The sequence below is a fragment of the Cloeon dipterum genome, chromosome 2, assembly GCF_949628265.1.
Source record: "Cloeon dipterum chromosome 2, ieCloDipt1.1, whole genome shotgun sequence".
Classification (NCBI taxonomy): Eukaryota; Metazoa; Arthropoda; class Insecta; order Ephemeroptera; family Baetidae; genus Cloeon; species Cloeon dipterum.
In genome coordinates this window covers 1,351,903-1,369,104 of record NC_088787.1, presented here as the reverse complement: position 1 = coordinate 1,369,104, position 17,202 = coordinate 1,351,903, and the positions used below count along the sequence as shown (strand labels likewise).

The 17,202-nt window shown below is 42.4% G+C and overlaps 3 protein-coding genes across 3 annotated transcripts; all 3 read left to right on the top strand.

Moving 5' to 3' along the window:
• Positions 1 to 2,042: 2,042 nt before the first annotated feature.
• Positions 2,043 to 3,575, top strand: LOC135935983 (protein yellow-like). Its single transcript, XM_065478639.1, has 4 exons — positions 2,043 to 2,366; positions 2,418 to 2,993; positions 3,090 to 3,243; positions 3,318 to 3,575. Exons 1-4 carry the CDS (start codon positions 2,058 to 2,060, stop codon positions 3,515 to 3,517), a joined length of 1,239 nt encoding a protein of 412 aa, XP_065334711.1. The 5' UTR covers positions 2,043 to 2,057; the 3' UTR covers positions 3,518 to 3,575.
• A 933-nt stretch (positions 3,576 to 4,508) lies between these two features.
• LOC135935901 (protein yellow-like) lies at positions 4,509 to 5,680 on the top strand. Its single transcript, XM_065478526.1, has 2 exons — positions 4,509 to 4,847; positions 5,072 to 5,680. Exons 1-2 carry the CDS (start codon positions 4,518 to 4,520, stop codon positions 5,678 to 5,680), a joined length of 939 nt encoding a protein of 312 aa, XP_065334598.1. The 5' UTR covers positions 4,509 to 4,517.
• Positions 5,681 to 9,440: 3,760 nt separating this feature from the next.
• LOC135937697 (delta-like protein 1) lies at positions 9,441 to 10,535 on the top strand. Its single transcript, XM_065480883.1, has 4 exons — positions 9,441 to 9,623; positions 9,678 to 9,869; positions 10,024 to 10,215; positions 10,289 to 10,535. The coding sequence occupies exons 1-4, from the start codon at positions 9,500 to 9,502 to the stop codon at positions 10,489 to 10,491; spliced, it is 711 nt and encodes a 236-aa protein (XP_065336955.1). The 5' UTR covers positions 9,441 to 9,499; the 3' UTR covers positions 10,492 to 10,535.
• The last annotated feature ends 6,667 nt before the right edge of the window (positions 10,536 to 17,202 follow it).

The window sequence follows — 17,202 nt, the reverse complement described above, 5'->3', positions numbered from 1 at the left end:
TTATCTGTGAAACGAAGAAAGGTCAAGACCAAATTGATAACGCACTGCCGCAACCTTTTCGGCCACAATAACACTCAGTACGTGCGTCTTAATTTTTACACAGCACGTGATGTGCTCGCTTCTTCGAGATCCATGACCTTTGCCATTTGTATTTTCGATCGGCCACAAGAGCAAACAGATCAATTTTTTCACTCGATCCTTCGATGCATGAATATAACAAAATTAATATATATTTAAAACCATTGTAACAACCATAGCTAGAATATTCCCTTGTATTTTCATCCACACAAAGAATGAATGTAACATTGCTGCTTGGTGTATCCGTTATTTTAATTAATAACTTTAAAAACCACCAAAATTTAGTCTGTCCTATTCTTATCATTGCGTTTTTGTGGAATATAAAAAGGTGCGGACGTTTTGGTATTGGATAAGAAGTCTATCAGCCGCTCCCCTTGCGAATCATCCACCCAGCAAGAAATTGGATATCCGAGATATCTGCCCTGTGACATCGGGTTGTAAAGATGTAAAGAAATTGCATAAACAATAAGATGAATCCGAGATGGAGGAAAATCTGTGATATTGCCACATATTCTCTCACATAAAGTGTGTTTTCATTTCAATTTTCGTTTTGAAAAAAGAAATGCACTCACGAAGAGAGCATTTTACAGGAAAATCTTTATGAACATTGTAAACATGATGGTTGTAGTTTGATGATCCCACGACTTCCTTCCCACAAAAACTGCAATTGAACTTTTCTCGTGAACATTCTTGTTGTGCTCATCTCTTTCTTGAGACGTGTGGAAATAAGTAGCACAGTTGTGATTTTCACATCTGATGGCTTCCATCTGTCATTCCATTGAATTTCCAGAGGAACCTTAAGGGAAAATTCCTCAAATATAAAAGAAAAATTCCTTAATTCTTTGAACTCACTCGGCGTCCCCGATGCAAAAGTAGCAAATTTTGTGCTCATCCAGGATATCATCGGCCAACTCGTGCTCGCAGGCGTTGAGAAACCAATTCTGCAATTTTTCCTTGTTCACGTGGACAGCGAGGACAGCGCCGTCCGCCGTGGGACACTCACAAATCACGCACAACGCTTTTTGAAACGACATTTCTGCTAGTCTACCTGAGCCCGAGTGAATTTTGGAAGGTTACAGGTTGCTAATAAGCGACGACAGCGCTGCTCTTTAGGGATGAAAAAAAATTAAAAAAAGTTGAACACTTATAGCGGTAAAAGGCAGATTTCAATTATTATTTTCGTGCCTCTGAGACTCTAAATCACGTGTTGATTCAAACCATATGTTTAATTTTTATTCATGAGACAATCATTTATGGATTAAATAATTTCAGCCGTGAAGCAGTGCAATGAAATCAGAGTTTGTTTTTTTTTTATTCTCAAAACAAAATGATGCTGTCGTGTTAATTAATGCTGTACTCTCATCGTATTTTACTTTTTGGGTAATATATATAATTGGATTGTTTTTCGCATTGAGAGACGGAAAGAGGTCAAGAGCAAACCGATAACACTGCGATAGCCTTTTCGGACTCTCGTGGTCAAAAAGCTGTTCAATTTTCTCGCGGCATGTACACAAAATAAACGTTTGTTGTTTTGTTAACTTTCAAATTTTTCGGGAAAAAATGGACAGTGAATGTTTTTCAACAGCGTTTAAATCACATTAAATTCTGTCAAAATGGAATTAATGCCAAATGAAGTTTTTTTTGCTCTTGGCAACAATTATCAGTAGTTGTTCCTTCGCCCTCCACACGAGTCCGGTTTCCCTTTCCCCATCGATTCTTGTCCGAAATAAAAAGGCGCAGCCTCTGACGGCTAGTTGCTTTCTCTTGCGATTCTTTCCCGTCTGGTGAGTGCTTTTCTTTCCCTCTAAGTTTGTTTTGTCCATTGTGGCTCAGATTTTTCCTTTCATTGAAATAGTTATTTGCTTTCCTTTCATAGTGTTTATTGAGCCTATAGTTTTAAACAGCTTGCTGCTGTCAACTTTATTTTTATTTATTTTTTTGTAACAATTTATGTTAACAGTTGGAAAGAGGCTGGGAGCATGGCTCCGTTCCTTTCTATTTTCTTGCTCGGCGTTTTTTCCCTGGCCACCGCCGTCAACTTCACTCCGGTCTACGAGTCGAATGAGTTGGAGTGCGATTGGCCGTCCGAGGAGATCAAGACAAAGGCTCTGCAAGAGAATGCTTTCAACCCTTGGCCTCTCAGCTCGGCTGTGTACGAATCGAGGCTCTTCCTCAGCCTTTCCGACAATGAAATAGTTCCCCTTACTCTGGTGTCGATCCCGACCAACAGCGTGTCCACTGCACACCCGAAACTCACTCCATTCCCTTCGTGGGACATGCATTCTGATGTCAGTAGTAAATTTTATAAATTGGAAAGGTGAGTCACAATCTTTTTGCAGGGATCGAGGGATTGCAACAAAATCCAGTTTGCTAGAGGGCTGGAAGTGGACGCCATTGGCAGGTTGTGGGTGCTCGATGAGGGAACCAGCAGCTGCAATGCCAAATTGTGGATTTTCAACCTGGAGAAGAACGATACACTCGAACTCGTCCATCAGTTTTCTTCCCCCTATTTCTTTCACGATCTAGTCCTCGACGAGACTCCCGACGGATATTTCGCCTACATCTCGCGATATTTTCGGAAACATATCGTTGTCTTTAGTTTGAAGAAAAATCAATCGTGGATCGTGGAAACGCCAGACACACTATGGACAGCAATCGCCCTCTCCCCGAAAAAGGGACCTGCGAGACAGGTCTACCTAGCCAAACAGAACGACAACGAACTGCACACGATTTCCACTGCTTTACTGCGGAATGAAACTGAAACTGCAATCCCGATATCGATCGGAACCTGGACCGCAGAGCCGTACAGAATGCTGATGGACAACCTCGGCACCATTTATACCGCCTTTGAGTCGAAGAACTACACTTCCTCTTTGAATACTTCCCAGCCGTTCCAGGAGCAACCTCTCCATGGGGTAGGTCACAAATTACGATTTCTGTTTGAGTTCATCATTTTTCTACTTTCACTCAGTAATTCTCAGTCTTTGAACCGGTTTATCGTTTGGTTTTAGTTCGCCGACTTGGATTTTACCTGGCCGTTCACTGTTGCCTTGGACCAGAATGGAACTCTCTGGATGACCGTGTACAACCAGAAAGTAAACCCAAAATATCGGCTTTTGAAGGCTCCAGTCGGCGTCAAGTCCTACATCTTCGAGGCTTCGCCAGGTACGTGCCCTCTGAACTCGAATAAATTGATTTTTGCTCGATCAAAGAGTAAAATCCCCTTTTATCGCGTGCAGTTTGCTCCGAGACGTGCAACCTGGAGCACGGCGTCTGCCTAGAAGTCGACGATTGCCGTTGCAAGGTCGGCTGGAAGGGCGACAACTGCGACGTGTGCCACCCCTACCCTGGCTGCGTCAACGGCACCTGCGACCAACCCTGGGAGTGCAACTGCCTGCCCGGCTTCCGCGGAAAGCTGTGCAACCTCAAAAACGAGTAGACTTGGATGTTCGTCCGAGGTTTTCAATAAAAATTGAATGCTCAACCAGTTAAATAAATCGCTTTTTCTTTTAACCAACTTAAAAATCAGATAATGCTTAAAAAAGAAATATGAGTGGTATATTTTGGCTTATTAATAGAGGACGCAAATAGTAATGAGCTAATCAATTTTGCTATCAAGCCTCGAATTTTCGGAGAGCAAAAGACGCCAGCGGCAAACAACGTGCGTCACTAATGACCTCCGTTCTTTTTTGCCGCTCGCAGCAAAATTTTGATAAGTTTTGACCATAGTACGTTTATTCGGATTCATATATTTTGTAATAATTGTACTAGTCAAGGCTCATTTCATCCCTCTATTAATTTCAAGTCTCCAAATTTTTGGGTTCTCTGTCTAAAATTGTTCGTATACGTGTGTCCATTATCTGTGTTGTTTTTCGCTGTGAAACGGAGAAAGGTCAAGACCAAAATGATAACACCACCGCAGCTTTTTCGGCCACAATAACACTCACTACGTGCGTCTTAATTTTTACACAGCACGTGATGTGTTCGCTTCTTCTAGATCCATGACATTATTTGCCATTTTTTCGATCGGCCACAACAGCAAACAAATAAATTTTACTCGTTCTATGCTTGAAAAATACAAAATAAAACTTATTTAAAACCATTTTAATTAGCGTAGCTATAATTTTTCATCCATACAAAGGTTACACGAAGAATTAATGTAATTGCTGCTTGGTATCCATTATTTTTAAATATAAACTTTAAAAACCCCCAAAAATTAGTCTGTCCCCTTCTTCTCTTCGTGTTTTTGTCGGATATAAAAAGGAGCAGACGTTGTTATTGAATGCGAGTCGATCAGCAGCTCCTCTTGCGAATCATTCATCGGTGAGTAAACTGCGTTCTTATTAATTTCTGATCCATTATCTCCCCCATCTCTTTTATAAAAGTACCGGTTTAAGAAGTGTGGAATTCTTATGTCAAAAGTTGGAAAACGCTGAAACATGACTCGTGCGATTTCCGTTGCCATTTTCCTTGTCTTCCTGTCCTTGGCTACCGCCGTCGACTTCACAACGGTCTACGAGTGGCCGGAAGTAATGGCTTACTATTGGCCGCCATCCGAGGCGGTCAGGAAAGAGGCCCTGGTACACAGATCTTTCAAACCAGACGAAATCCAGCCTAATTACATGGCTGTGTACGGCCATAGGATTTTCCTCAGCTTGTACAATTCTAAAGACACTCACCTTCCGGCGAGTCTGGTGTATTTGCCGACAAGCAGCGCCAATCTTGGCACCAGCCCGAAGCTCTCTGCATACCCATCCTGGATCCATCACGTCAGTATTTTGTCAAAATTGAATTATCGCAACCCGGCAAGAAAGTGGATATCCGAGGATATCCGCCTATTGACATATGGGCTGTTCATAAGTATATCTTCTGGATATTCTTTGAATATCCTCGGCAAGAAAATAGATTTCCACCTCTGACATATGCTGTTCAAAAGTATATGTCTTCAGGATATCCTCTTGCTAGGAAGTTAGATCCACATAATTTGTTGCAGAGAATGGGCGATTGCCGCAGTACAATTCACGCTGCAAGAGGACTGGAAGTGGACTCTGTTGGGCGGCTGTGGGTGCACGACAGCGGCACCTTCGATTGTCCCCCCAAACTGTTGATTTTCAACCTAGCTAACGACCATCGCGAACTCGAACACACTTATCCTTTTGACTTTCAAATTCGCGACATGGTGGTGGACGAGACGCCGCACGGATTCTTCGCCTACATGACGCCTTACTACCACGACAGTCACATGTTCGTCTTCAGCCTGAAATCGAAGCAATCGTGGAAGGTTGACACTCCCAGGGTGGAGGGTTTTTCCATTGCCCTCTCCCCTAAGGGAGAACCGAGACAGCTCTTCCTCGGCAATTACAGCTCCGGCGAAGTTGTTTCGTATTCCGTGGATGAACTTCGGAACGGAATTCGAACTGCAAGTCCCACACGGATTGCTGGAACATTGAGTTCGTTTCCTAATAGAATGGCGGTGGACAAAGCTGGGACCTTGTATGCATCCATTTGGGGCAAAAACTACATTACTTCTTGGAACATGTCGCAGCCATTGCAGGAGCATCGTTATTATCAGGTAATTAAATCATCATACAGCAAGAATTGAATACAAACTGTTTTGGATCGGTTCATATGTGTTTTAGGCCGCAAAAGCTTATTCTGGAGGGTCATTTTCTTTTGCCCTGAACAGCAATGACACTCTCTGGTTGACGGTGTGCGATCCTGACTATATGCTGCCGAAACATCCAAAATACAGGATTTTGAAGGCTGTGGTTGGCACCGAATCCTCCTCGCCAGGTGAGATTCTTCGAAATTCACTAAAATCTCGTGAAATATCTTTTTAATGACAAAAGGTGCGGTGTGAAAGCCTGGCCCTGGCTGCGTCCATGGCACCTGTGACCTGCGGAACCTGGAAAGCTGTGTGACTTCGAAAATTATTAGTCTTGGAAAATTTTTATTGATATCTAAATAAAATTCTAAATACCTGTAGTTAAATTAAATATATGACTTTTCTTTTTAACTTTTTCCTTGGACATTAAACATAGATCAAAATGAATTAATTTACGGCCTGGACGTAAATCCTTGGAGATAGTTAGTGGTTAAGTTGCAGATTTTTCTTGTTTTATAAAGAAATAAATCATTTGAATTAAATAAAAACTCAAAATATCAGGCCGCGAGCCTTGTTTTCACGGTCAGCCACGCCACGAAAATGGGGCCACGTTTATTTTTTGTTAAATTGCGCAGACTTTTCGTGGAGCAAAGGGCGCCAGCCTCTGGCCGACGAAACAAACAACACGTCAAGGCTGCGACCTTTACTACACGTACGTCCCTACTCGTGCCTGGTTATGAACCAATTTAAAAAATAATCCAAACGACACAAAAAGATAAATAATTAATCTCTATTTATGTTGCGTGGATTCTCCTGAATAGAAAATAATTAAATAAATAATTTTCACTCTTTGAAATCGATTTAATATTTTTGTTGCATCTATTTATTAAATAAACAGGTGCCAGTCGTGATCATGATCTGTGCCATTTTATTGTTCGGCCACAACAATACCAAACAGATAAATTTCACTCGCTCAACAACAATTTGAGATGTGAAAAATTGAAATGGTCTGAATTTCAACCAATTTTTATTCTCGACATCAATTAGGAGTGTTATTTATTTCCATAATTCGGAGATGGGAAAAGGTCAAGAGCACAATAATGGGTGACACTATCTGGTAGCCTTTTCGGCGTAATCTCATGCTCTAGTTTAGCAGCTCAAATTTTCTTATAGCACGTGTGCGTGTCTAGATTTTTTGTGGTTTTTCGCGAACTGCTGAAAATAGAACAACATCTAGAATTAATAGTTTTTTCTCTATCTTCTTGAGAATTCGTTGAATATTATTTATAATGTTTTGTTAAAACCTTTAGCTCACAAGCTTTTTTATTTTTAGTTAACTCGTCGCTCGCTAGATAAGTCTGTTTCCCTTTCCCCTTGCATTAATTTCTCGTCTGGTATAAAAATGCACAGCCTGCGCGCTCCTTACGCCAGTCTTCAACGCGTGTAGGTTGAGGAAGCATGGCTGCGATTCGAATCCTCACCACCGTTTTCTTGCTGGGCCTGCCCGTAATGACAACTGCCTTTAACCTCACTGTCATGGGTTTACCTGAAGAGAAAGTCATTTTCGTTTACGGGTGGGATGCAATGGAATACGATGCACAAGTCGTGCAAGACAAACAAGATTTCTTTGATCCTCGTTACATGGCTGTCTACGGAACAAGAATATTCATCAGCCTTTATAGATCTCGATTTACTCCCGCGACTGTGGTGTCGGTGCCGACAAGCAGTGCATCCTCTGCGCCCCCGAAACTCACAATATTTCCATCATTGGACATGCATGTAAGTAGATTTTGAAATATTCACCTCAAATTTCAATTGTCAGTTTTTTAAACAATTAAAAAAAACGAGGAAATCATCCGCACTGATTTCTAAATACCAAAGCGATCTGTGTTGATTCCCGCCTGTCAGAATTCAAAATGGCACCGAAATAATGGAGGCCAATCAGGAGACGGTCCAGCGGCCAATCAGAAGCGTTGAAAAAGATGCGTGCTGACCTAATAATTTCATTCCCGCGTATATTTTCTTATAAACTAACACCTTCTGCGTAGCCTCAATCTGGGTTTTAAAGTGCTTAAATTAACTTTTTATAGTTGTGTGAATATTCGCCCATTTTGAGGCTGCCCAGTAGACTTGTGCTTTACTTAAGCATGCGCAGTATATTCAGATCGATTCTTCATCCTTCAGAGAGGCTGAAACTTGTCACTGCGCATGCGTGAACTAAATCAAAAACTTCTGCGCAGTCTTAATTCCCACCGGGGGCTGGGTTGCGATCTGTGTTGGTTTTCCCGCCGGTCAGAATTCATTATGGCACCGAAATAATGGAGGCCAATCAGAAGCGTCGAAAAAGAGGCGCGCTAACCTAATAATTTCATTTCCACGAATTTTGTTACATTTCCATCAGCCTGATGTGCAATCGAACGGTTGATTCACAAATTACCGGGCTAATTAGCTGTTTTGTAACTTCCAGACGCCATCCCTATCTGACGCTCGCGCGAATCAGGGTCCTGCATGGTGCTAAAAACTGTCAAACAAATGAGTACCCTTGTCTAAAACTATACTCGACTGATATTTTTACAGGAACGAGGGAATTGCAGCAAGATCCAAGCTGCAAGAGGGCTGGAAGTGGATGCCGTTGGTCGGCTCTGGGTTTTGGACAGCGGAAACGACGTTTGTGCGACCAAACTGTGGCTTTTCAATCTGGACAACGATACGCTTGAACTTGAACACGAGTTACCTGTCCAAGATTATCTACACGACCTGGTGCTTGATGAGACGCCGAACGGGTGGTTTGCCTACATCACACGGATGAAAGCGGAACAAATCGTTGTTTTTCACTTGGAGAAGAACAAATCGTGGCTGGTACACACGCCTCGAGTTTTCGGTACTGCGATTTCCATTTCACCCAAGAATGAACCGAGACAGATCTTCCTTGCACATTACAACCAACTTTATTCGGTATCCGCGGATGAACTTAGGAACGGAACCCTGACAGTACATCCAAGACCAATTGGAAACTGGACCGCAAGTCCTAAAAGAACCGTTATCGACAATTATGGAAATATGTTTGCCACCTTTCCGCACAAAAACTACAGCGCCACTTGGAAAATTTCCCAGCCTTTCAAGGAGCAGCGATTTTTTCAGGTAACTTACATTTAGAGGATATTAAAACTAATCTCCTCACGTGGAGCATGTTTTAGCTCACTCTACGCCGGTTGTATTCTTCGTCGATTACTCTTGCCTTGGACCAAAATGATACTCTGTGGTTGATGCTGTGTGATTCTTATAAAATTCCGAGATTCAGGCTTCTGAAGACTTCGATAAGCGCCACATCCAGAGCCTTGGAGGCCGCGGTTAGTTCAATTAACGTTAAATAAATATTTGTTTTCTGTGTGGGTTTCTCATCTGAGCCCGGCAAGATATTGGTTATCCGAGGATATCCTCTGGATATCAATGGATATCCGCATATTGACATAGGCTGTTAAAAAGGTTGTTTATCTTTTTGAAATCCGGATAACTTTTGGATATCTCTTGGAGATCTTTCGGATATCCTGAAGGATATCTAATCTCTTGCTGGGGATTGTTGTGTTAGAGAGTAGAAGCGTAATTCTTCTGTATTTATTTGTTGTCCAAAATTTCCTCTTTTTTACATAATTAAATATAAGAAAAGCCAATTGCAAGGAATATCTATCAAATTTTGACAAATCTTCAGTAAGAATCATCAAAATTCAGTCGCAAATTTTTTTTGCATCAGATTGTTCGAATTCGTGTCACGAGGAGCATGGCTCCTGCTTAGAGTCGGCTGAGTGCTTCTGCGAAATGGGTTGGAAGGGTGAAAACTGCGACGAATGCCACCCCTACCCTGGCTGCGTCCACGGCACCTGCAACCAACCCTGGGAGTGCACCTGCCAAGAAGGCTTTGAGGGAATTCTCTGCAACAAAAGTAGGTCTTATTGAAGAAAAAATTGCGCGTTTGATCATTTATTTCTTCCAATAGCCGTCTGCTCGGTGAAGTGTCACAAGGAGCACGGATTTTGCGAGAAGCCTGGCGAGTGTCTTTGCAAGAGTGGCTGGAAGGGCGAAAACTGCGATCAGTGCCAGACTGCTCCTGGCTGCGTGCAAGGAACTTGCATCGAGCCAGGGCAGTGCAATTGTGAGGCTGGTTGGGAGGGAGAACTCTGCGACAAAGGTAATTCACCATGAAATGAAAATTACTTAGCAAGGAATTTATACCCTTCAGGATATCAGGATGATATACTGTTGAACAGCCTGTGTCAATAGGTGTATTTCCTCGGGTGTCTATGTTTTATGCTGAAATGTTTTATTTATTTTATTTTTTGCAGCCATTTGCTCTGAGAAGTGCAATGTGGAGCACGGATTCTGCCTGAAACCTGGCGAGTGCCGCTGCAAGGTCGGCTGGAAGGGAGAAAACTGTGACGAGTGCCACGCCTACCCTGGCTGCATGCACGGCACCTGCAGCAAGCCCTGGGAGTGCACCTGCGAAGAAGGCTGGAAGGGAACTCTTTGCAATAAAAGTAGGTCTAGCCTTTGGGATAAAATCTAGTTTAAGTCTTCCCTAAATATTTTTTTTTCTAATTTTATACGCAGCCGTGTGCTCCGAGAAGTGCAACCTGGAGCACGGTTTCTGCCTAAAACCTGGCGAGTGCCGCTGCAAGGTCGGCTGGAAGGGCGACAACTGCGATAAGTGCCAACCCAACCCTGGCTGCGTCAACGGCACCTGCGACCAACCCTGGGAGTGCAACTGCCTGCCCGGCTTCCGTGGAAAGCTGTGCAACCTCGAAAACGAGTAGTCTTGGATGTTTGTCCGAGGTTTTCAATAAAAATTGAATACTCAACCGGTTAAATTATTCACTTTTTCTTTTAACCAGTCCAAAAACCATCTTGAAAATAGGTTTTTTATTTTAATTTCTTTATTAGAAGTGAAATAAATTAAAATCAGGTAGGAGTATTAGAGAATTATTTTCTACTGCGCCAGATGAGTCCGTTCTTTGAGCACTTGCAGAGAGACCGCCTGTACGAACGACTTCTTTGGCAGATCCAGCCAGCTCTCACGCACACGCACTTCTCACTTTTAAATTCATAATTTTTTGGCGGGAAAAAATTTCACACGTTGCGCTGCACTTTTTGGCTAGATAAAATATCCATTTTATTTAATTTTTAATTCCACCCTCAGGAATCGATTGGTGTGCTCAGAAACTTCGTCAAAGACAGAGTTTAAATATAATGTTGATTTCTATATTTATACGAGAACCATGTCTTTAAAAAGTATGCAACATGCTGGCCGTTATTGTAGCGCCGATTGCATACCTTTTCTTAATTTACGCAGCCAAGCGTCACACAGTGTAAAATTGAACGTGATCGTGTTTTTGCAATTTTTAAAGTTATAAAAGAGAACACAGGCAATTTAATTATCAGACTAAGTCTCTAGCAGATACTGGGTTGGTTAAATAAAAATGTTCACGTGTTTTTCATATATTTTATTTGAGTCTCTTGAATAAAATTTACATATATATTATCTCCTTACTGCTGGCTATTAACAAAAGATTTAGGCGAGTATCTCGGGCTTTTCATTTCTACGTAAAGCGCTTGAGCGGCGATTGGCTGCACTGCAGGTCCGACATCATCGTACAGATTTTCCTGTTCTGGAAGGACCTCACAGTTCATCTCTTCAGCCGGAACGGCATACACATCACTCTCCGAAGAGTCCGATTGTTCAGGCGAAGCAGCAGAGTCATTTTGGACGTCATCAGGACGAGAAACAACGGAAATTTCCTGCATCTCGACTTCTGGTTCTCGCTTTGAGATCAAAATTTTCTTCCTCATGACCAGCAGGAGCGCCCACAGAATAATAATGCAGAATAAAACCAAGCTCAAGGCATTAGCGCAGATCAGAGCGTAGAATAAAATTTTCATTTCGTGAAAGAGCTTAGTGAGGGAGCCACCTCCTCCGTTGCAGATTACTGAAATTGCTCCACTGGTCGAGGAACTGTTTTCTCCCGAGATATTGCAATCTGAAATTATAAAAGTTACTTTAAACGGAGTTTTTCTCTGGAAAAGCCGAGGAACTGACGAGGTATTGTTCCGACTGAAGCCATCTGTAGCTTAAATCTCGGCTTCTTGCTATCTCCCTGGTCCTCAGTCATCCACAAGTTTCCGCATTTGTCCAGGGCCAGAGTAAATTGAATAACAGTAGATGTCAGGGTCTTGTGCTACAAAGAAAATGGCTTGGTTTCAATTTATATTTTTAGTGGGAGATATATTTACCTCATATGTAATCTGTTCCTTAGAAAGGTCCGCAAGTTTCCACTTTTTGATGTAATTCTTGTATGGAAAGGCGGCATACAAGTTGCAGCAAGTGTCTATCAACATCCTGTAGGGCGTTTCAGTGTAGTTCCTGATAGACGACGTCATATTCACGCTTCGACTTCCGGCTTCCAGCTCGGCCAAGGAAACGGAGTAGAGATTATTCTGATCGGTTATTTTCCTCAAGTACAGACTCTCTGGGGAGAGGCCAAGGGCAACGAATTTCCCTCCTTGCGTCTCCACCGCCCAGGACGTGTTTGATTTCATGCTGAATGCGATGAGGTGGTCGCTCCTCGTATCAGCAATGAAGGAAAGGCAGTCGTCTTGGGTCTCGTCCAGGACCAAATCATGCACCATCCTCTTTTTTGAGTTGTGAGAAATCACAGAACTGGGGAAAGTGTGGACCAGCTCTGTTGAATCGTTGTTAACAAGATTAAAAATCCAGAGCTTCGACGGGCAACTAGAACTTCCGGCGTCTAGAACCCAAAGCCGTCCTGCAGAGTCCACGTCAATGCCCCTGGCAACCTGAATCGTTTCACACTTATTCTTGTAGTTGATCTGTAGACACAAAATTATTAACTAGAAACATATCAGGTTAATTAAAATCATTACGTGGAATTGCAAGGATGGAAAAGGAGTAAGTTTCGGAGGCGGAGCAGACGCATTCGAAATGGGCAGAGAGACCAAAGTCAGGGGACTGCCCTCGTTCTGATGAAGGCTGAGAAACACCCTCTTTCCAAACACGGCCATGTAGAGAGGGTAGTTAGCTTGGACGTCGCTTCCCTCGTATTCGAATTTGTCCCACTCGAAGACTGTTGTGAAGTCGACGGCGTTCGCGAAAATAAGGCCGAGGGAGAAGGTCACCACGATGATTGGAGTCAGCATGCTCATAACGGATTGTCGAATGCTTATTTGTTCTCTTGGACGGGTCTTTTATACCGACATATAAGGAAGTTTCGACAAGAATAAGCTCTGCGTCATTATCGATAAGCAGAGGATATCCTAAAAATCGATTAATCACTTGATAATGTGAGGCCGAAACAAAACCGGAAAAACTGAGACGAGAATAACTGCTGTTGGCAAAAACTCTTGTATAAGGAAGAACTTTTAACCACAAAAGCAGCTAACCAGATCTATCATATGGAACATGCGCCTTCCGCTCCGGCCGAGTAGGACGACGTCGGCATTGCAAATCCGGGAGTTCCGTACGAAAACGTCGGTTTGGGACCTCGCACTCCGGACAAGTACGTAGAAATGAGGCTCGATCCTGAATCGGTCATCTAATAATCTGCAAGTCTTACCAAATGAAGACAGAATTGGTCCTATTAATTAAGCGTTATTATAAATAAATATTAATATTTGTTCAACATTAAAAACACGATATTTTATTTCCAGATTTATTAAAACTGTTTTAATGATAAGATAAAAAATGTATACACGACAGCTAGGAGGTGTTATATTTTTTAAATTGCCTTTTATAGTCAGACGATATGATTTCTTATTAATATTTTATTAATCACAACGATAACATGTGCGATTAACTTCCGTGTTGGTTTATTATAGAAATAGCGAGCGCAGAGGCTCAGAGAGTGAGAAAAATACACAACATTATTCAAGCAAAGGCTCTTGTCCTCAACTCTGCTTATTTTTTCTCTCTAGGTAAGTCTTATCATTGATACCTTTTTATCTTCTAAATTTATGTTAAAAAATAACTTTCACGTTCTCTTACTGAATTGTCTATAGAATCGTAGCTGTCCCTAAACAATATGTTGGTTTCTAGGATAATTTTTGAGAATTTTATTAGAGTATTTGCTCATCATCCATGCTTCCTTGAATTCACGTGGAATAAATTCGTTTTGCTATTGCTAAGAGTTAAATTTATTTTTTTCTATCGATATATTTGACGCTATACAAGACGGACCTAATTTGTCACCTCTTTAGCAATCAAATCTGATAAAATTTTCATAACTCTTATGATTACTTTCGTCCCATTTTCCATCCCTTTTGCTAAGAAATTATTCAAAACAATTTCAGCTCCGCATGCAGATCCAGCCAAACTCAGCTTGTTATTTATTTCCTTAAGAAATAAATTCTGGCAAGCTTCCGGCCATGTCCGCTTGTCGAGTGCTGAACGTGATATTGATCCTGACCAACCTGTCCACCTTGGTCCTGTGTGGCTTGGCATTTCTGTGGTTCGTCAAGAGGCAGAAACGGCAAGAGGTTCCCGCTGTTATTCCCGAAGAAATCCTCCACGACTCCTCCACGCTGGTCCTCTTTGAACCCGCCAGACAATCTGATGTGGTTTACGAGGAAATCTACCCTGAACCTTCGACCTCAGCGGATTACGGCTACGTCACCCCTGATACTCTTCCTAAGAGCTTTTATGAAAGACCGCTCCCGCCTATTCCAGGAGTAGAAATTCGTTCCCGGCCTGTTCTGACCAAATCGGAATTCTTTGACAGAATGGGACCGCCTCCTCCCATTCCCACCGAGGATGAGGAGACTAAAGAGCAGGAAAATGAACCCCAAGGTGACGATGGATCGGCACCTTTGAATGACAAATTCAAACCTTTGAGCTTGAGCTCTCCGAATCTGACAATTTAATTAAATTGTTGAGTTTTAGTTGTTAAATCTGAACACATTAATTGTTATTATTTATGGTCGAATCAACCTGCTTCCTGTGCTTTTATCTATACTGGAATATTGTGGTTTGCATCAAGCAAGGAATTCTTATTGCCAATCAGAACTTAATCGCAAAATAAATATCATTAAAAATCACAAAAATAGAGTTTTCTTTTCAATTCTTCCTGCTTCAAGATAAAACGCAGTTTTTCCTGCTCAACACTTATTCAGGACTACACGCATCGTCTGTCCAGTTCATTTTTTGGGGGAGCGATGCCTCCAATTTTATTTCTAGCCTTTTTAATCAGGCCGTGGATGGCAAACGGCTTGAACTTCACCACCGTCTCCAAGTGGAACCACCTTGAATACGATAAAACGCATTCACGGCCTGCACCTATTTATCCTCTGTACATGGCAGTGTTCGAGGAAAGAGTCTTCCTCAGCCTTGCCCACCAGGACAACACTCCCGTCACTTTGGTTTCACTCTCGACCCAAAATGGCGGATCTTCTTCCGCTCCTAAACTTGTTCCCTTTCCATCCCGACGCATGCACGTGAGAATTATTCCTTTGAAATTTTACAGACCGTCTTTAACGAGGTTTATTTTTTCCCACCAAAACAATTTGAAAGTATATCCAGGAACTGCGCATGCGTGAGACAAAGAAGTCATCTCTCTGCAAGTGCTCAAACTAGCTCTCACGCATGCGCAGTTCTCGCATTCATATTTTTTGGCGGGAAAAAAAGTTACACATTACGCTTGACTTTTTGGTCGGGAAAACCATCTTCTATACCTAATTTAACCCTCAAGAATCGATCGGTGTGCTCCGAAACTTCGTCTAAGACGTTTTTACCACAAAATTGCTAATTTTTGATAAATTTTTAGGTGAAGGAAAACTGTGAGACAATTCAGAGCTCAACCGGGCTTGACGTAGACTCTGCAGGCCGGCTTTGGGTTCTAGACGTCGGAAGTCCTTATTGTCTTTCAAAGCTCTGGATTTTTAACCTTTTAAACAACGATTCGACAGAGCTTGTCCACACATTCCCCAGCTCGGTGGTTTCCCATGATTTTGAACAAAGGTGGCCGCATGATTTGGTCCTGGACGAGACGAAAGACGACTGCCTTTCCTTCATCGCAGACTCGAAGGCCGACCACCTCATCGCGTTCAGCATGAAATCAAACTCGTCCTGGGCGGTGAAGACGCAGGGAAATAAATTCTATGCTCTCGCTATTTCCCCTGGAATCGAGTCCAAAAACAAGTTGCTCTACTTCAGGATATTCGACGCCAGTGATTTGCTTTCAGTTTCCGCTTCCGAGCTGGAAGCCGGAAATAAAAACGTGGAAATGAGTCTGATCGGCTCTTGGGCTGACGCGCCCTACAGAATGCTTTTGGATGCAAATGGGAACTTGTACGCCGTTTTCAAAGACAAGAATTACATCAAAAAGTGGAAGGTTACCGAGCCATTTCAGGGTCAAATTATTTACGAGGTAAATTTTCATGAATTTGATCAAGTAATTTACTGTTTTGCCCAATTTAGGTGGAAAATCTGAGTTCCATCAGGCCATTCACTTTGGCCTTGGATAAAAAATGTGGATTCCTTTGGATAATTGTAGACCATGGATCTAATAACATCCCGAGATTCATTCTGGAGAAAGCTGCGATCGGCGCCTGCGCAGGTAAACCTTTTGGAAATAATTTGGCGCCATTAATCAATGGCCCACCGAGAAAAAAGTCAACCAAAAGGTGCCCATTGGGTGCCCGCATTCGGTCACCCGGCTACCCCCCGTGGGCACCCAGATGGGCACCCATTGGTTATACCGCATGTCCAACCCTTCGGGCACCCGCGAGTGGTCATGCCCAGAATTCGGTCACCAAATGGGCACCCTTATTATGACCTTTCATAGAATCACCTTTTATGTACATTTAAAGTATACCTGAATTCAGGGAGCGTAATAAATGAGAGGCCGAGAATGTTCGTTGACCTAAAGCTAACCATTGGGTGCCCGGCTGAGGTTACCACCAGTGGGCAGCCAATGGTTACCTTTTGGCCACCTTTTATCTAGGGCTGTCAGGTGGCAGGTCGATTGACTCTGTTCGTTAAAAAAGTTAAATTTGAGTATAGCGCAAAATGACAGCCCTAGGTAAGAGGTAGCCAAAAGGTAACCATTGGGTGCCCGCTTGGGGTCACCCTCAGTGAGCAGCCAGATGGGCAGCACTTTTATTTGTTATTTCAATACAGCAAAGTAAAAATCACAAAATTAAACATTTTATAAATCGATGACCATCCATTCCCTAAAATTACAATTTCTTAAAAATCCCCGGAACATGAAATTCAGAAATTGAGAGGCGGAGTGTAACTCTTGACTGCGTTGTGGTATCACCTTGAAATATTTACTGTCCAACCTTGTTTTCGATCCTGAACAAATTTTCAGTTTACAAAATATTCGCAGGTTGTAGGTCAAGGTCACATTTCGCAACCTTTTTCGAAAATTCTTAATTAAGGGAAGATAGATCCCTTAGATTTTTTGGGGGTTCAGGGCTGAAATGTAGCCCTTGAAATTCTGCACAAGCTCACCAAG